This window comes from Daktulosphaira vitifoliae, unplaced genomic scaffold, assembly GCF_025091365.1.
Source record: "Daktulosphaira vitifoliae isolate Bord-2020 unplaced genomic scaffold, ASM2509136v1 Scaffold_1, whole genome shotgun sequence".
Lineage (NCBI taxonomy): Eukaryota > Metazoa > Arthropoda > Insecta > Hemiptera > Phylloxeridae > Daktulosphaira > Daktulosphaira vitifoliae.
Genome location: NW_026099572.1, coordinates 48088902 through 48110186, shown reverse-complemented (window position 1 = coordinate 48110186; position 21285 = coordinate 48088902). Strand labels below are relative to the sequence as shown.

Below are 21285 nucleotides of genomic sequence, written 5' to 3'. Positions count from 1 at the left end.
TTTCAATTTTTGAGGATACTGCCTTTGACTAGATACGATTTGTGATCTTTTGACGTATCGTTGAAAGAAATCGGTTCGGTGAGAGCTGAGAAAAAGTGGTAACAGACAAAGAAAAAAAAATAATAATAAAAACACATCATAGAAAACCAATACCTTCTCAGCTTCGCATTAAAGCTAAAATTACATAGATAATTTTATATTTGGATTCTTTTAGTTAATTTTTTTTTCAAATTATCAATCATGAAGTCTTTTATACCTTGTAACAGTGAAAATTTTTATTTTCAAAGACAGCATACATAATTAACTAGTTTATTTAATAGATTATATCTGTTAAATAAACTAGTTAATTAAATATATTAAAAATATTATATAATATAATACAATACCTTCTTATACTACGTTTAAAGTATACTTTTATTATTTATCTTTAATAAAATAAAATTATTTTCATTTAATTCCAAATTTTAAAAAAACCATTTGTAGTCTTTCTTTTACACAGGGGATTTTTGACTAGCTATAGTAGCAAGGGTCGCCATCACCTAGGCGAGGTGTCACACCTATTAGAATTGATTATCGGACCATAGGTGGAGTTTAATTTTAAGTTAATTAAAAGTATATAAGTTAGGATTTAAGTTAATATGTTGTTATATGTATAAATTACTATAATAACTCATGGTTTATTAAACACAATAATGACAATCTAAGTTGTATGTGGTTAATATGTAAAACATACCGTAGCCCATGTCTAGATTAAGGAACAAGGATAAAATGGACGCGAGTAATTAAGTTACTCACGCAATAAAATAAATATTACAGTTGTAATTAATAGGGTAATTAAGTTAAACATGTAGAAAAATGCGAATGCATCAAAAACCATGTCTACAAATAAAGGCAACAAAAATAAAATAAAATATTTAAATAAAAAAACAAATAATATTACAAATGTGATGTGGCCGGACATCACTTGAACCCACCTGTCCAGCCAATCGGGCCTATGAGGAACCTGGTCCACTCATCTCTCGTCGTTTCCTCCGAGAGGCGAGTCCGCCACCGTAGCATACTCATCCGCCAGAGCGCCAGCCGGTCCTCGGGTTCGAGGAACCGGCCTCGCTCTCGGTGGAGCTCATGTCCGGCGAGCAGGTCGACAGGCGGCAGTGACGATAGGATACCTGCCGCCACCACCAGGATGTGTGACTATCGCACGGAGTTGAACGCGTTTCGGATGTCCAGGCTTGTTAACATGATTTATTTGTTTGTATTTTGGAAAAAATGTACATTATAGGATGTTTTGTAATAATTCTCTGTGCTTTTATTACAACTTAATCTTTTGCTTGTGTATTCTGTCAAGCTGTGGTGAAGCATAAGAACATATTTAATTTATTATAAAACTTCTAATATTCAGTTTAAGTTAGAAAAGATTTAATCGAACAAGTATAATTTAATATTGTGCTGTATTATGACATATGAACTTCTTCTAACACAAAAATACATTACCAAAATAAACACGAATAGATGATAATAAAACAAATAAATAACACATAAATAATAATTATTTATATTTATATTAATATGTGTAAATAGATTATACATATAAATTAAAGAAATAATAGTTCAAGGCTTATACGAGTAAGTTATTTCTTATTGTGCGATTACAATAATTTATTATGTTTTTCACGCGATTAATGTTCTTCTTTGTATTAATATGTCTTACTAGTAGTTGTTTTAAATTGAAGAAACCAGAACCAGAACCAGAGGATAATGTGTTACGTCAACAAGTTGATGAATTTAATAAAATTATTAAATCTAAAGGATGGAAATCAGTAAATTGTTTTATTTTAATGTCCAACACATATAATTTATATGTACAAGCCAATGCAATAATTAGTTCATTTCCTTCTGTCAATAATGTTGACAAAGAGTCTTTAGATACTGCAAAAGAGAAATTTTCAAACGCATTAAGTTGTTTTTACGGATATGTACTTTTGAAATTACATCGATTTTATCGTAATATACCGCCTATATATATACCGCCTAATTATATTGAAAAGGACAAGTTGAACCAATTGAATAAATTAATCAAAATAATTTGTACGTTTAAACCATTACTAACTTGTATGGCTAATGCACTAGAATGTTTTGAAAGTAGTTTCCAGAAAGATATACTCGAAATTCTCAAACAATCATTAACATTAACTGAAAACTTGGAAAAACTTGATGAAACATATGATTATGATGCCGTAATTAAAGAAATTAATGATTCTACTAATATACAAGTAGATTACAAAGACTATAAAGTTAAAATATCAAAAAATGAATGTATCTTAAACAAATATTTCGATAAATTACTATCAGTTTTTGATAATAACAAAGAATTCTCAACATTTAAAAAGATAGCTCGGCATAGTGTTAAGTTGTTTTGCAAAAATTTCAATTTTACCCAAAAGGTATAATAAATAATATATATATTTTTTTGTTATTTATGATGTACTTTGTGATATACTAACAATAAATATTAATTAAATATGTATTTTACCACCTCCAATTATAAAGTTTCTAAATAAAACTTTTTTTGAAAATGTTTTTTTTTTCAAAAGTATTTCGAAAAATTAATTAAGTATTTCTTAAGCTTTATTCAAGAGTCCCATCTAAAACTCCTTGGTTAATATATTTACCTTCTCATCTTGTACAAAAAGTAATCATTTCCTTCAACACAATGTGTGGTCATGTTGGAACCAAGAAAACCGCTAACCTTATTGCTCAATATTGTTATTTTCCTCAATTTCATAAAACTGTTAGACTTCTAATCCAGTCATGTGACATACGTCAAAGAACCAAACATAGTAATACTCGCATGGAGGTTTCTATGCAACATATTTTGAGTTCTGCTCCTTTAGAGAGATGTTTAGTGGATATCTATGGTCCTTTACCTACAGGTCAGTTTAGATATTCATATATTTTTGTAGTCTTAGATAATTTCACTTGATTTGTAAAATTGTATCCTCTTTGTAGGGCTACTGCTAAGGCATGTTGCCACAAAATTTTAAATGAATATGTTCCTTCATATGGTTCTTCTTTAAAAATTGTGTCTCATCATGGCAGACAATTAAAGGGTAATGAAGGAACTTGGTCGTATGTTCAGAACTTATTGTTGTGAACATCATGAAGATTGGCCTAATCTTAAAATCTTGTTGATTTTTACATGCTCCCCAAGTAAATTATAATAGTAAATTAATAATAGCTCAGGAATTTCAATTGTCACAAGCTAAACGATGTAAGTTACGACATGATCAAAAAGGCAAAGCCATTAATTATAAAATCAATGATCTGGTTCTTCTTAAGACTCACAAACTTAGTTGTAGTGTGGATAAAAAGATTGCTAAGTTCTTTTTATTATATGAGGATCCTTACAAAATAAAAGAGATTAAAAAAGAAAATGCCTATGTGTTACAATATTTACACTCCTTAGATGTTAGAGGTACATTTAATGTAATACACCTAAAACATTATCGTTCTCAAATAGATTTATTGTCTTGATATTATTAGAAATTGATTGCTATAGATTATTGAAAATATTCAAATTATATTAGTTTAATTAAATTGTTTTAATTCAGATTATTCTATTATATTATACTTCATTACTGTTATTTTGAAACAGACTGCTTTCGTTAACGTCATTAGTCTATTTGGGGGGTTCTGTAACGTAATAAAATTATCATGAATATAAGGTCACAGGTAACCATATGCGCGTCATATATCTGTAGGGTCAGTGTTGCATATACACACATGATTAGTTATTAGATAAAATATTTTCCCTAACACCTGTGAGCCTTGTCCATACCACATTACACCACATTAGAATGGTCACACTGTCACCTACCCTTTACATGTGCTATCGAGCCTGTTTTGAGAAAAGTACGGTTATGTCAAAAATCATCATCATCATTCACTTTTCAATTTCTGTTTTATTCTCCTACTGAAATCACCAACCATTCAATTTTTTTGTGGCGTTGGTTTTTACGAATCCGTATGGAGGAGTAATTCTGTAATTTAGCTTGGCCATCAACCTGGCATCAACAACGGACATACGTGATTTGGACATCTCAACATCTTCTTGTTAAGTGGTATATTGTGTTTTTTTTTATATATTTTGTCTTGCGTGGTAAGCATGTATATAAATTAGTTTGTTTTATGAATTGGCTAACTATTTAGTCCTATTTTTTATTTACTTAATGACTATGAATTGTCACCATAGATTGAAATTAGTTTGTATGGTCAATCCTTTCTATGCCTTAGTTTTTTTTTCTTTCACCATTCGTGAGTTTACAGATCCTCGGGTGTAGTCAGGGTGGACATGGTGAACAACTCAATGGGTCCCCTACATTTATGTAGAGGATACCCTTTGACGTTGGTGATATGTCCACTTTATCCTGACCCATGCGTTGGATTTGTCATGCCAATGATACTTTATTCTGTTGTTTTTTTTCCTCTCTTGTTGGTTCACTATTAAATTAATTATTTAATATTATGTACAAATCTCATTTATTTTATTTAACTGGTTGGATTCTGTTATTACTTGATATTTGAATGTGTTCTAATAAAATGAACCCTAAAATACTGCCTGTGTGGGTCTTATATATACAACGACGTCAACCATATGTAGTTGTACGTTTCATAAAAATACAAAAGAGCAAGGCTATAAATACTCTAATATGTCTATATATACAGGGCCGGATTTGACGGAGGGTTTTAAGGGCACTTGCCCCGGGCAGCAGATGTTTGGGGGCATCCGGATGCCGAATACTATAAAAAAAAATTTTAAACTTTTTAACCCTCGGCTTATGAAAAAATCAACTTTAAAAAATAAATATTGTTTTGTATTTATATAATTTTGTCTGCAAAATTAATACCGATATACGTCACATGATAACAAAACGAAATTGGGGCATACTGCAAATACAATATAATACTTTAGTAAATTGGTATAAACGTTCGAGTAATTATGTCATTTATTATTAAACAGCGTAGTGGTAGTGCCTGGAAACCCCGGCTTTGATAAGACGTGACTTTGACTTCTACGAATCGATACCATATTATAATAGCGATTAGCGTAGGCCGTCCGTCGTTGTGTTATTTTGTTTTCACGTATCTTGGTTATCCTTTTTATTATAAACATCATAGTACCTATCAAAGTTGGAATAAAGGAATAAACACACTACCAACAGCTAATTCAAACGTTCAGTGTCCAGTGATCGAACTATTGCGTTTTGCATACATGTGTGTTAAGTTTCGTGTAATCGTGTGCGTAATTTTGTTGGGTTTTAGCTTCGATGCGAAGCTGAGAAGGTATTAATTTTACTATGATGTTTTTTTTTTTTTTTTNTCACAGAAAACACCAGACGCTTCTTTCCATTTGATCTATTCATATTTATTTGTCTGCCTCACATCTTCGTTAATAGCACCGTTTTTTTGTGCAAATGACTAAATATTTAAAAAATTTCACTAGTTCTAACGTGTAATTAAAAGCCTCAAACTTGAGATAGTTATCGAAAGCTACCGCAAATACTTTTACGTCTAAAAATTATTAACCTAACTTTAAAGACAATTAAATCAACAACTAATTATATTGCGCACCAAAACTGTCAGCAACAGTGTATTAACATGACGTTAATACATTTATAATTTTATTGAAAACCCCAGTTATACCGCATGTACATTGATCTAGTGAGTCATTACTAATGACCATCGAACAATAGTGTTTGATTGAGTTTTATAATTGGGTAAAAAACGAAATCGGTAGCGAACATATTTCGATTGATAATTATTTTGCTTTCACTCTGACTATCGACGAATGAAATTTAAATGAAAAATAATATTGGTTCTCCGTTTTTAATCAACAAAATATTAAAAAAACACCATACAACCGCATGGTTGGGTGCACGGTACGAAATTGCAATTTGATTTTTGATTAATGTCTAATGGGCTGTAAAACCGATTACACTGTAAATCCTCAACTACTCGAAAAGTTTTAATTAATCAACAATGCACCTAGTAAGGCACGGTTCGGTTTTGCTGAGAAAGACGGACACGTGACTTAGCAAATACGGGTGTTTATTATAATTGCTTAATTGTAATAAAAATAGTAATCGTGACGGTTCTCCATATATACTGTGACAGCTTATTAGAACGTTGCACAGTTGTTTACGGCAGTAATTTTGATATGTTATACAATATGACAATAACAGAAACATAAATAGAACGTCGCTACCGAATTGCTCGTTGCCCCATCGTCTATACTGCATAAAGGATGTAATAACTTTGAACCACTATTAGTTCGCAAATTACTATTTACAATTATTTGCACCTATAGTACTTGTCCTATTATACAATAAATCTATTCAAAAAGCAACATCGAAATTCATTATTCCCACGTTTGTGCATGTGTGCATAATGAATAGCATAAGTAACAAAGTTCAGCGTTTAGTTTGGCCTACTGCCCTTTTTATTTATTTCCACCCGTTTCGTTCATTAGCTACCAAAACCAATATATGACCTATACTGTTAGCAATGCGGTAACACAGCCTATTTATTTTGTTATTGCTTTATTGCCCGCTGCAAGCCATTTCATTTGTTATTGTAACGATGACGGTCAACAAGTATAGTTCTTAAAACAGAAAATGTAGAGTATACTAACGCCTCGAGATGTAACTGAAACTTTTGTCCAAACACTATTGATATTTACATTTCGTTTACTTAACCCTGTCCACAACTCATTTCTTCCGCAACAGATCAAGTATAAAATTATATTAACAAGTTTCTATTTAAATGTTATCTTCCGTTATCGAATACTGAGGGCTTATATAATCCTAAGGCAGCGCGCTATCAAATTAACAGTGACCTCTTAAACTTGTACCAGATACAATTCACTGGACATAATAAGAAGGTACAAGATATTATATACGTTTCAACCATAGCGAAATTTGCTTTACATGTACATTACATGAGAAAGCTTATGTTTTTAACCGTTTGATGTTTTTAAAATGTTAGAAATTTATAGTTTACATTTGAACTCTGGTCAGATCTGCAACAGCAATGTCGATAATCACTATTTGCAAACTCACTGATCTGTGAGTTTCATTTATTATTTTGTGGGTGTGTAAAGATCAGTCGCGTTTCTCTTCCTGTACTACCATTCAATTAATTTTTCATTATCGAAAGCCGTAGTTAATAGCCTCAGTTTAAGCAGGTACAGTATTTATAATATCAACGATTATGCGTTTAGGTATAATAACTTGTGTAATGACACAGTGTTTTGCTTGTCAACAATGGCTGATCATCAAAAAACATGTAATTATGAAACCTATAACCGATAACCATCCGCACCGTCATCCATAGTTTTTATTTTCTACAAAATTTAGTCTTTACAATTATTACACTCGGTTATTAAATTACAATCACGCTGATTGTTCACCCACACAGTTTCATTTGTTATGCGATATGCAAATCATGTGAAGATAAAATCAGATAGTTCCTAAAATAAAGTTGTCGCGATCATTAAAACATCATCTTTAATTGCAAAACTCTATATAAAAGTCCGCATAAATTACTCTCGGGGCATTTAAAGATACACGAATAAATCTAATCGCGCATTTAAATGTTAAAATATAAGAATAGTAATAATAACGAATATCTTTACTAAAAAATGATTGGTTACCGAACTATTATAACGTTCCATAATCTTTGTGTGTATCTACTGTTTATATTTTAATTAATAAAAATAAATTCTAAATAGCTCATATGCCATAAGCTCTTATGTCAGTTACGATCGTTAATGAGTACAGTCTGCGTGTAAATTATATATACGTTGAAGTTTCGTTTTAATTTATACATAAATGTAAAAGAAATTCTCGAATTTCAACAAAACAATGCTCAATTATATTTAAACCGTAGCAGCTCCAATTATTATTTTTAATGGAACGAACTGTTTGTTATTTCTCTTAATCACAGTGCAATTATTGTTCATCGTATTAACGCGGCGGCTACAGCAAAACAATGGGGATCTGGGTGTACCTAGTACTCCACGCACGGTGAAAGTGCTGTGGACTGGGTCAGTATTGCATAATGTCGCGTCCTTGTTGTTCTTGATATATAATATATTATATATATATATATATTGCTTGTTAATAAATTTTATTGTATATGAAATCTTATTTGTTTGATAAATAAATGAGCTTGTAAGAATTAATAAATGTTCATCCATGTTATCTTAAATTATTATTATTATTCATAACCTTTCCCCATAGGATAAGGTACGAAATTACTGGTGCTCCGGCTCTGTCTCGGCCCAGGGTGGACCCTCCTTGGGGTTCTTGTAAGTTTAGCTTACAAAGTAAAAAAGTTAATTAAATAAAATTTTAATTCAAATCAAACCATTTTAGAATTTCAACAACAGGGATATTTGTACAAAAAAACAAAAATGAAAGATAAATATGGTAACGAATTACCAAATTTTATTTCAAATGTAATGTTAAGTGTAATATTTCAAACTAAAAAAAATTGAACAATGCAAACATTTTGGTTTAAATTTTAACAAGTAATTAAAAAAACAAGAACGTTTCGCAAAATATTTCTGTTTTTAACGCTTTTTAAAAAATAAAGAATGAAATAAAACACAAAATGAATGAAAGGGGGGTGTAGGATGATAATTATGAGTTTGCTGCAAGTGTAATCATGTACGTGTGATCAAACAGCAGTTACCATGCCCGGCTGACACTCCGGATTATCTGCGGGTGTCGAAAGGCCGTTTTTATAGGAATGGAATAAAGGTAACGCCTAGGTATGAGGTGCGGATGAAGTGCAAGACACAAGTACTTCAAAGAGGGAACGGGTAATTGAGTATGAGGTGTAAGCGAAGTGCAAGACACAAATACTCTGAAATATCTAGGACGAGAGTAGGTAGGTAAAAAGAGAAAAACAAAGACTTGAATTTAGGCAGTAAGCCGGGCACCGACAACCGATTACTGAAACTAATGAATGACACAAAGCACTGGAATTGACTGACCACGATGGTCAGATATTTTGCGTTTAAATAGTAATTCGGGCAATTACCAATTTTGCAATAAATTTTAATCGTCAATTCATCAGTCTCTAGAAGCGGATGCGCTGTCTGTATTTTATTATAATAATTGTCTACAATAATGGTAACGTGACGCCATCACAGTATAATATGTTTAATATGCATGTTATTTTTATTAAAGGTGTGTTTTATTGCATACATTTTTAAGTACATTGAAAAATGAAATAAATCTTAACTACCTATAACAATATTGTTTGAAAACCAAATTGTGTACAATAAAAACTCACAAGGCACTATCACATTTTCTTTTACATGCTTAACACTTTTTTGTTAAACGTCAAAAACTTTCTAATTATTTAGTCTGCGCTTACAACATGCATAATAGTATCTAATTGTAGTTTTTAGACGACTAAGACCTTTCAATAACAACCAACACCTCTAAGCTAAACATTTCAATATTTCAGGGATGTTATTTAATGAGATATTTATATGAGTTGCAGCTTCAGTGCTATAGCTGATGTTACTATCTCCTGAAATTTTCAAAAATAAAAGAAATAAAATTATCATTAAAATAGTGAAGTATAATTATGTATTTATATATCTTATAAATTTGTTCATATGTACTCTCCCAATTTAAAATCTCATTAATCAGATGTAATTCTATTAGTTTAGATGTTTTTTTTCCTTGGCATAGTTCACCATTATTATTTATTTTATTAAATTTTAGCTTTTCAGTTTCCATCCTTTGTTTTATATAATTTTGTGGACCATCTAAATTACCATTTTGAGTTATATAATGAAACAAAATAATGATGTTGGGTTTGTAATCTTAGAACTTTTGATACTACAATTTATATAATCAAATGCCGAAAGAATGTCTTTAAGTATACAGTCAAATATTATGCTTGCTACAGTTTCACACTCAGCTACGGTAATATTAAGATCTAATTTCTTCAATTTTGGTTTCTTAATATTAATCTGCAATAAACATTACTATAATCATTATTTTTTCATGTGTTCTGTACATTACATTTATAACAATTATAATTTACCAGTAAATCTGCTCTGGCTGAGTAAGTATTTGAATGTATACCATTACCTACAATGCTCAGAATAAAATCCAAAAATAAATTTCCACTTTTTTCAATTTAACTTTTGTAAGAGATATTATCACTATGCCCACCATAAAAATCTTCGCTATTGTGTCAAACGGACATGAATAGTTGATTATGATTTTACCATAATTTGTAACTGTGAAGCTTTAAAGTTTATTAGCTCGAGAACCATTTTTCAACAATGGTAATCTTTGAATAATTTTAAATTTATTTACTTGGTTGTGTTGTAATGTAGGATTTGGACTAATATATGATTTTGAGTTTCATTGACGTTTTGTTTTGCGATTCCAACTCTCTACACTTTTGAGAAGTTTACCACATTTTCTAAATCATTGGATTTATCGGCGGTAATTGGAGATGAATTTCAATTAAATATACATATACTAGTTGGTGAGAATGTAAAGTTACTTTCCAATTCACTTTTAATCACATCAAAGTTATTTTTTTAACATTTGAAACAGATTCTTATATCATCTATTTTTTGATTTAAATAGGTGGAATTGCATGATTGGAGTATCACAATTATTACATTAAATTTTTAGTTGATTTTATTTTGGTATGGCCTTTTTTTATATATTCTAAACATAAAAAAAACACAATATAATTATTAATTCATAGGTGAATAAATCAGTGACGTTGAACGATATTTTTCGGGTACGAAGAAGTTTGTAAAAAATGTGTTTTATTTTATGCCCGGGATCTGAGGTGGAGTTTCAGCTAAGCAGAGCCTAGTATGAGAATTAAAATAGTTAACATTTTTAAAAAGTCGTGATTTATTTGATAGCTTAATAAATCAAATAAAGTCAATTATGTAGAGTAGAATAACTCGATTTCGGTTTTCGATAATATATAACTTTTTTTTAATAACTATGTAAAAAATACTAATAACACATTTTATTTTAGATTTATGTGTAAAATTATGACTAATTATTTAACAAGAAAAAATTGTTTTTCATTGATATAATTAAAATGGTTTCGACTTTATGCAAAACATTAAGTGTTGTTTTAAATTTAGTTAACATATAAAAAACACAATAAATCTAATTCATTTGTAAATTGCAATCTAATAATAATCCACATAATTATTATTCGATGAAATATGTAAAAAATTTATATTACACATTTTATAACGAGCTTTAAAAAGCTTTACTTATAAAGTAAAGTTTTAAAAATGTTTTTCAGATACGAATTTAAAAACAAACATCTAAATAAATAAAATATTGTGAAAGAAGGATCTAATGTTTTAAAGTTAGATACAAACACCTGTTGTTTCAATAAGTAATAATACAAAACTATGATCTGATATACTGTATTTAGAGTAATCTATTTATCGTTGACACTAGCTTTATAGTAAAACTTATACTGTAAGAAATGATTCAACAATAATTGTTTGAATTATTCCTATACGTCATTATTATATTTTTAATATACGTGTTCATTTAACACAGGCAGTGTAATTTTGACATAATGCATCTCACTAGTCTAGTGAAGAGTCACGTTGTTATGTAATGGCTAGTGGTGGTGCTAATTTGGAACTGGTTCATATAGAGAGTTACATAGATATTGGGGATGCATTGTGTGTGCTCAGCTGACTCAACAAATCGAGTACTGACCGATTGACTTGTGTATAACTCATTTTATAATTGGGGACATACCAAACATATGACCCACTGATGTACAGATGTTGAAATGTACAAATTTTGTAACATAACAGTGTATCGCCTCTTGTTTTTGCAACGAGTACAGGTATGGTTTTAATGTGATGGATGTCGTGTCTCTTATAACGATATCATACTCGATATGCTTTTTGCGTCGCACCATGTCATAAAAAACCGCAGCGTTATTTTTCACTGTCTGTGTTAATCATTCACGTGTATGTGGGTCACCTGCAATATCTACTTTTTACAGATCTATATTGTGGTGAGTGCGGGGCGTGCTTGGATTGGGGTACACGATGTATCGGTGGTCGCTGAGGTTTTCCCTGTTCGGGAGAACCGACCAGCCGGACATGTGCGGGTGCAGCGACGGGGACACCAGCGTGACGTCCACCATCAAACTCGAGGAGTGACCCTCGGACGTCGGGGTAGAGCCCCTATTGGCCGACACCAGCCCAAGGGCCGATATCAGGTTATGATTTTTTCTTAATAAACCCTAAACTTTAGAGAGCCGTGGAGCGCTTAATATTTAATAAAATAAAATATTTTTTTTACAAAAATTTTTTTTTTATTAAACTAAATCTAATGGTATAAAAAAAAAATAGGGTTACCATTTGAAAATATGAAGTTGACACTATTTTTAAGCATAATGGGATGGTGGTAAAAATTAAAATTTTCTTGTGAAACAGCTCATCAAAAAGATCCATAATGATTAAAAAAAAAAAATTGTTTATAACTCTTATTTTTTCAGAGATAATTCGTGAGGCATAGTTAGTCAATCACCCTGTATCTCCTGATTTAAGACAAAAAAAAATCTTCACATTTTCTATTCCTTTTGTTTTAATGGTCGTTGATTTCAAATTAAATATAAATTTTTAAGTTCATCTAAATTTAGGAGTACAAATAGGGCAAACATTTTTATGAATTATATGGAAATATAAGTTTTCCAGGTTACTAAATAATTTCTTTTGTATGTTTGGGTAGCCACAATAAAAATGTTATAAATAATAAGAATGAGAGTAGAATTGGGAAAAATTTATTGGGTATGAATGACAAATATGTATACATTATGATTAAGACTTAACTGTTGCCCTCAATTCAAAATCTTCAAGAGCTGATCTCCACACCTCTAGCCATTGATTAATTTCCTCCCTATTTTCTCTTATTAACACTTTATCGTCAGCAAACAACATTCATCACGACACCTCTCCTTGTATTTCTCTAGTAATTTCATCTATCACTATAGAGAATAAGTAAGGGTTTAAAGCAGAACCTTGGTGCACCTCTACTTTTACACGAAAACCTCTGATACTCCTCCTACGCTTTTTACTTTATATAATATTCATATATTTACATCTATAATGTGTTCCGACACTAGTGCCTTGAAAGGATGCAGCACAATAATCACCAAGACAAAAAATTAACATTAAAAATATACTCGTAAAATTGTATTGCGTTGTCCGCCGGCGCGATCTTCGTTGAAACAAAAACATTAAGCTCTAAGACTAGCTACCCAACAAAAAAAGCGCACAATAAATTATTACTATTAAATAAAAGTTTAAATTTGGGTTGAATTTATTATTAAAGTAAAATAATTTTAAAAAGATTCAATGTTTAAAATACTATATGATATTTATGTCCACAATAAGAAAAATAAAGCATTATTATTTAATAAACAAATGAACTTAAATCAAAAGATTCACCAAAACAAAATTCACTTTAAAATTCCTAAGTTTAACTTTAATTTTAGAGAAAAATATTTTAAGTTCAAAAAAACCCAGCACAGGGGGGTCGCGGCACAGTGGTGACGTGGCATAGTTGGATCAAGTATAATGATATCTGACAGTGATTAAAATCACTATAAAAAAAAAACGCTTCGATGCAAATCTTTAGATAGTGTTTAATTTTAAAAAATTGGTGGATTATTCCAAAAGCTTCATAAACTGCTAGTTCCTTATTAATATCCTGATTAAGATAAAGTATTTCGAATGAAAAAAGGAATATTAAAATATAGTATTTCCCATAAAAAAATTATATTGATCAATACACTTTTCAATATGTCATAGCATTATAAAGTTAAAAATGTAAAAAATAAAATCGAGAATTTTCACACAATAATAGCATTCGGTAGCCATTTTCACCGTGAAGATAAAATAAAGTCCGAAATTTTTTTTTTGCATAATAAAGTATATTACATTAGCTTTAATTTAAGATATATATAAAAGTGTCAGACTTTCCGGAACACTTTCAAAATTTAAGTTGAAAAAGTTCTACTTTCTACATGCATTTTTTAGATTTGAACCCCCCTCGTATATAGGGAAATGGTCGGATTTAAAAAAACAGTATGTCAAATGAAAGATGTATATAAATACTACTCCTCATGAAAAAATTGTACTGATCCATACATTTTTCAAAAAGTTATAGCATAATAAAGTTAAAAATGTAAAATACAAAATCGAAAATTTTCACACAAAAATAGCATTCGGTAGCCATTTTCACCGTGAAGATAAAATAAAGTCCGAAATTTTTTTTTTGCATAATAAAGAATATTACATTAGCTTCAATTTAAGATATATATAAAAGTGTCAGACCTTCCGGAACATTTTCAAAAGTTAAGTTGAAAAAGTTAATTTTTTGTGAAAAAGTTGTCATTTTAAATCCTCCCTTGTGGGCAGGTTAAGGGTTAAATTTATGAAAAAAATATTCCAAATGAAAGGTAATGATATTATGCATCTATGTAAAAAAAATTATATTGATATGTTTATTTTTGAAAAAGTTATAGCACTTTTAAGTAAAAAAAATTGAAAAAATTTCGAAAATTAGCGATTTTTAAATTCGTAATTTTTTTGGAGGTTTCCCCCTTTTACGGGGAACGAGGGAATTTTTTTCAATTTTTGAGGGTAATGTCTTCGACTAGATACAATTTGTGATCTTTTGACGTATCATTGAAAGAAATCGGTTTGGTGAGAGCTAAGAAAAAGTGGTAACAGACACAAAAAAAAAAAACACATCATAGTAAAATTATTACCTTCTCAGCTTCGCATCGAAGCCAATAAATGAATAAAAACTTTTTATAGTCATTAAAATTATTAATAAATATTATCGTGTATAAATATTAAAGAATTAAGTATAATTATTTATATGTACCTAATTTAAAAAAATGCAATACATTTAGTGTAGTATTTCATTACTCAATAAAAGTAAGACTAATATCATAAAATCGTTCAATCTGTATAAAATACAAATTTTATCATACAAGATGTTCAATGAGAAAAAGACTCATGTTTAATAAAAACAGTTTTTAATTTTGTTTTCCTTAATGAAATAGCATAGGTGCAAGTAGGTTTTTGAATCATAGTGTGCTACCAAATCATAATGGATTTTCAAAGTAAACATATTTTTGGATAAGAGTTTAATTTTTATCCTTACTCCACTATCGAAAAATCATACAGATAGTTTAATAAAAATATTTTAGCCAAAGAGAAAATTAGATCAAGATTTACCTAGTGTTGAAATTTGTAAATGGAAAATTATAAGCGTGAACGAATTATTTTATAACTAAATGGCATTTTTTTTTATATCATATTTTCTGCAAGATTTCAAAAACACAAAATAAATAAGGGTAATTATACAATAGTGTATTATCCTGACCCTAAATCCGGCTTTGGTCTTCACCCGACAATCAGGTTTTCCTTTTCTTGGAAAATTTATGATACTAAGGCCGTTTAAAAGCAACTCCTTTTGTCTGGATTTCTTACGATATATTCCATTGTATTTAAATTATTAAAGAAATCAATTTTCAACATAATAACAAAATATTAAATTGAAATTTCAATGAAATACATAGTATTTACTATATTCTACTAACACATAGAATTTTATTTTTCAACTAATGCTGTTCTATACATGTTACTAAGAAAAATAAACAAGCAATTTTTGTACGTTTCCAAATATTTAAAAAAAATATTTAGTTTACGTTTTCTGTTTTTAGTTTCTATGGATACAATTTTTTATTTATAAATTAGCAAACATTTTTACTATCTGATCACTTTGAGAATTTTTATACTTTCAAGATTATTATCCATANATCTGATCACTTTGAGAATTTTTCTACTTTCAAGATTATTATCCATATTTTTAATTATTCTCAAAGCCAATGTCTTTGACATCTTTAAGTTTTAATTATTGAAATTATTTGTAACGATGAGCACGACGACGCAAAAATTGTTTGCCCAACTAAAGCGATTACATGTAAACCCTACTATTTCAATTAAGAAAAATAAAAGTCCAGCATGACGATGAGACATGTGTAGTTCAGCGACAAAAAAGTATGAAATAACATTTTTTTTATCATCGGATATATTTGTTATTTTTTACAATAATAGTCATGCTTAATTTGTTAATTTTTGTCTAATATTTTAGCAGGTTACGATAATAACAAAAACTATGTAATAGTTCACATTTGTTGAAAAGGGCAAACACTTTTGATGAATATGAGCCCTCGAAGAGGTGTAAATATTCAAGCTGCGTAGAGTTTCACTCTAATAAATACGGGCCAGAAAATAGAGTAGTGTTGAAGATAAGGGCTACATCTTCAATATCTGATTCAGACGACGAATCGAAAAATACAGAAGATTCAGAAACTGACTATGATTGCAACGGTACAAAATTTGTTTATACACTTTAATGAAAAAATTTATAATAATAATATTTTAATTCGCATTTTTTTTTCTTAAAAATTTAATAGGACTTTTCCCTAACACAGCACGGCCTACTGAAACACGTGATTGTATGTGTCACGAAGAAAAGTTCAAACGCTCACGAAACATGTAAATCGTTGAAGAGACTCGAATACTCGAGTAGTGTTAAGATTTACGTAGCTCATTCTGATGAATTGGAAGACAGAATAGTGTTAAAAATGTCAAAAATATTCAAAACAAAACTAAAATATTAGACATAACTCTAACTNCATCTGATGAATTGGAAGACAGAATAGTGTTAAAAATTTCAAAAATATTCAAAACAAAACTAAAATATTAGACATAACTCTAACTCAATTAATTTAGATCAAATTTTGATGGTTTGTATCATCTCTAATTGCCAATAATAGATACATTATAAAATATTTAATTTTTATGAATGAAAATTTGAAAATTATATATTAGGTGGTTCGATTAAAACTGGATATTCTGTAATAATGTAAACAAAATTGTTATAAATAATAAATTTCAAAACTTCATAAAGTAATTAAAATTGTCAATTACAATCAATACAATAAAGTAAGATGAAATTTTTTTTAAATCCTCCTTTATAAGTTCCTTTAGAACATACTATAAGATTTTTCATTTTTTTAGTTTTTTAAATATGAAAAATGCTTCAAGATATATATCAAACCTTTATTGCATAAAGGTCCAGTGTATCCAGCCGCACAGGAAAATCCATCACTATTTGTGCAGAACAACATGTGTTTACAAAAAGTCATCTTTAGTGAACACCTAGCAGAACAATCAGCTCCATATTTATTTTTACTGCATTCTGTAAACAAAATTAAATAGGTTAATTGTTTTTGAATAATTTTAAATGGTTATCAATATAAATATATATAGATGAATTGATATTCGTAGTCGTTGTTCAAGTGATGACTACTTAAAATTTAACTTAAAAACTTACTCCGAAAAGAAATTTACAAAAAAGTCATTGATCTACAATTAAATTTTTGTTATTTTATTTACTTGGATATATACAAGGTGATCGACTGACTATGTTTCAAGTAATATCTTTAAAAATACAAGTGTTATAAACAGATTTTTATAGATCTTTTATAGGATGTTTAACGAGAAAATTACAATTCATTATTTTTAAAACTTCCAGTAAAACACTACCAGTTTTATGAATAAACATCCCAAGCTTACCTTAGTTATTTTGACTACGTGCATTATCACAGTAAACCGGTAGCTCTTTTTGCTACATAAAATAATAATGTCACCGTTTAGAAAAACTACTGAATTTTTTCATAAAATATCGTAAATTTTAAAGTAGCGTATATTGTTTAAAATTCATAATTTTTTATTTTCTATTTTTGCTTAACATTTTTTTTTTATGACGAAAAAAATTTATATAAAAATAATAAGGGATTGCCATTTGAAAATCTGAAATTTACACAAGTTCTAAGTATAAGTGATGATAAATTGTTCATATACATCTTCTATTTCTAATTAAACAAAAAATAAATTAATTGGTTTTTTGATGTTAAATTTAACGATGTTAAATAAAATCAACGATTAAAATATTTATAATTTATATAAGTTACCGAATATAAAAGACATTATTTACTTACTACCGGAGTCTGTACATTAGGCTATTAGTTTTAAGCCAAATGCTATATATGTGTTTATTATGTCCGAAAAATATCAATTGACTTTTAGGAAACAACAAATATAAATTTAATTCTATTTTCATACAATGTCAAAATATTTTTTTGTGGTAATACATTTGAAAGAATATCAAATTTGAATACCTGAATTTCGTTTTTTTATTTTATAAGCTAGTTAAATACGTATGTTGGCATTTACAAAATAAAGTTAAAGATACTCTTCTAAGGTAAAATAGGTTGGTTAAAAAATTACTGATTAATCAAGATCTATGAAATTAAAAATACCAAAATTAATTTTCTTAAAATAATAATTATTTTAAGAGACATTTGAGTAACCATTATTAAAAGTATCACATAGAAATTTAATATGCGTAGTATTTAGAGCTTAAATCATTTTTGCACAAAATTTCTCTCGACCGATTGTTCGCACATATTCAATTAACAAAACATTAAATTAACATAACAAAACATATTCGCACAATGGTCAGTAATATATAAAGTATCTATTCTTAAATTTAACATGAGCACTTATTTTAATATGTGGAACGTACAAAATAATGAAGGGAACACAATTTTCTCTATGTTATTTCGTCATTTTAAGCCTCAATAATGATAACTATAAGACAAAATTTGTTAGTAAGTATATTAGGAATTCTTCAGAGAGTATCTTAAAATTAAGGGGTAACGAGGGGCCCTTAAATACTTATGGCCGGCCAAGCGGAATAAAACAAAATAGTTAATCTCAATTAAAACAAACAATAAATAACATTAAAGATAATATAAACTCAGCTGAATAGATGAAGTTGTTGAGACTGTATGAGATCTTGTGAAATGTGTCGAGACAAATTTTTTGAGATTTTCCCCATTTAAAAAAATTAAACATTTTTTATCGATATTGTATATACTTTGGGAGTAATCGGTGGTTTATGATAAACAAATCACTTGTTGATGCACCACACTAGAATGCCGTTTTACCTTAAGCCTGTTTAAATCGCTATTATTGATGCGGGAGTGGGTCACCTAGGGGATGACGGCAAACGACACATCGAATAAGTATCGAAAGTAGAAACTAATTAAATAACAAATAACCACATATATTAGAAATTCTTCAGAGATTATCTTAAATTTAAGGGGTAACGGAGGCCCTTAAATACTAATGGCCGGCAAAGCGACATAAAACAACATAGTTAATCTCAATTAAAAAAAAACAATAAATAACATTAGAATTATTATAAAACTCAGCTGAATAGATGAAGTTGTTGATAGTGATGAGTGGTCAGTATGAGATCTTGTGGTAATGGTGTCGAACATCTGAGTATGACGAGTCAGATTGTATATCCAGGCACGTAATGGCAGGTGAGAACAGGCGGCGAAAAAGCAACTACGGCAATGAAGATATTTAGTGATGGTCAGGGTCCAATCACTGGTGGCGTGCAAGGGCACGAGAACTTGAGCACAAGGATAATACAACAAATAATAAAAACTATGGCGTACAATGGCCGAACAATTTACCATTCAAGCGAAGGCGCTTGCTACAGAAAAATAAATGACACATAAAATTAACTGACTGACTTACGACAATGAACTCCCGCAGGGGAATCCGCAAGGATTACGGGCCTAACAACCCCGCGGACCCTAGTTATTTCAGGGGGGGGGTGGCAACACGTACCACTGCTCTTAGCCGGTCATGACTTTGGTTAGTTGGGACCGGTAGGCCTGGGCATACCTGCTTGCTAACAGCGAATAGGCCCCCCTAACCCAGCCATACCAAGTGAAAGGGTTGCTAACTTGTCACAGGCAAGAACCTCCATGTAAGAAAACTCATTGGGTACCGACCTACAGGGACGTGGTAACCGATGATAAAAAAGTGGCTCTGGTCCTCGTAGGCTACCCCACTAACAAGTTGACCACAGAGCAGGGGCTACTCATTGAGTCTTGTGTTGGAGACTTGATACTGTCGGGTACTGATGGAACCGACGTACCAAGGTTTGAAGACACCAGACTCACTGATGGAGCACTTGTGATCAGTGCAGCCCAAGGGAGCTCTCTTAAGTGGCTCACTGACCATGTCAACTTGATAAAACCTTGGGACGGTGCAGAACTCCATTTGGAAGCTTACAACCCGATCAAGTATAAACGGATGGTCACTCACATACCAGGGCTGCCAAAAGAGTCCAAGAAGATCTTGGAAATTTTGGCAAAACAAAACCCAGGGCTGAACACGGCGATCTGGAAAGTCCACCATGAGACAGAGGTTGGCCCGAAAGGACAAACTCTGTTCCTAAGTGTGGACGAAAACAGCATGGTCAAACTGGAGGAACTGAAGCGCAGTCCATATTTTGGAATGGGCAGAGTTTGCTTCACAGATTATGTTGCCAAGCAGCCACCAGCCCGGAAGGATGTGAAAAAATCCACACCTCAAAAATCTGGGAAGAGGAAGGCTGAGGAATCACCAGTGCCACTCGGGAAAGGAGGTAAGGCACAGGTAAGGGGCAAACGGACACACTTTACTCCTGCCTCGAAAGGGAAGGGAGGACGTGTGTTACGTAAGGGAAAGGGACCCAGGAAACCGCCACCCTCAATAACGGCCACAGCTGAGGGGAACCTCTCCACAGATCCAAAAGGAAATGTGGAGAGCGGAACCAAGGCACGGTCGCCACCTGGGGACGGCGGTGGGACACCACCCACAGGGGGGGCNCGGTGGGACACCACCCATAGGGGGGGCTGTGTGACACAGGGACTGTTTCAGACACCTGTATCACACCCAGCACAGCGTGCTTTCTTAAGCGTCAACATCAGTTTATCTGAATGGCTGACAATAGAATTCAATTCACGCAAATAAACCTGCATCACAGTAAAGGGGCCAGTAGTGTATTACTAAGGACCCTAACTGAGAGGCATACAACACCCTTACAAATAGCACTTATTCAGGAACCATGGATAAATGGGGACCAGATTAAGGGGCTAAATCTAAGGGATTTTNCAATTGAATTCAATTCACGCAAATAAACCTGCATCACAGTAAAGGGGCCAGTAGTGTATTACTAAGGACCCTAACTGAGAGGCATA

General features: G+C 30.8%; 1 protein-coding gene and 2 long non-coding RNA genes across 5 annotated transcripts; all 3 read left to right on the top strand.

Annotated features, from left to right (window-relative positions):
* The first annotated feature begins 1576 nt into the window (after positions 1–1576).
* LOC126900275 (uncharacterized) lies at positions 1577–2531 on the top strand. The gene is made up of 2 exons (XM_050675880.1): positions 1577–1626; positions 1718–2531. The coding sequence occupies exon 2, from the start codon at positions 1839–1841 to the stop codon at positions 2448–2450; it is 612 nt and encodes a 203-aa protein (XP_050531837.1). The 5' UTR covers positions 1577–1626; positions 1718–1838; the 3' UTR covers positions 2451–2531.
* Positions 2532–9753: 7222 nt separating this feature from the next.
* On the top strand, positions 9754–16802 carry LOC126900350 (uncharacterized). Of its 3 annotated transcripts, XR_007702838.1 has the most exons (8): positions 9754–10004; positions 10129–10146; positions 10424–10578; positions 10683–10744; positions 10807–10919; positions 12097–12315; positions 16269–16504; positions 16591–16802. It is a non-coding gene; the product is annotated as an uncharacterized LOC126900350 (long non-coding RNA). The 3 variants fall into 3 exon arrangements; XR_007702839.1 differs by lacking the exon at positions 10129–10146 and having other exon boundaries at positions 9754–9892; XR_007702837.1 differs by lacking the exon at positions 10129–10146.
* Positions 16803–16817: 15 nt separating this feature from the next.
* LOC126900368 (uncharacterized) lies at positions 16818–17836 on the top strand. The gene is made up of 3 exons (XR_007702843.1): positions 16818–16923; positions 17009–17122; positions 17198–17836. It is a non-coding gene; the product is annotated as an uncharacterized LOC126900368 (long non-coding RNA).
* The last annotated feature ends 3449 nt before the right edge of the window (positions 17837–21285 follow it).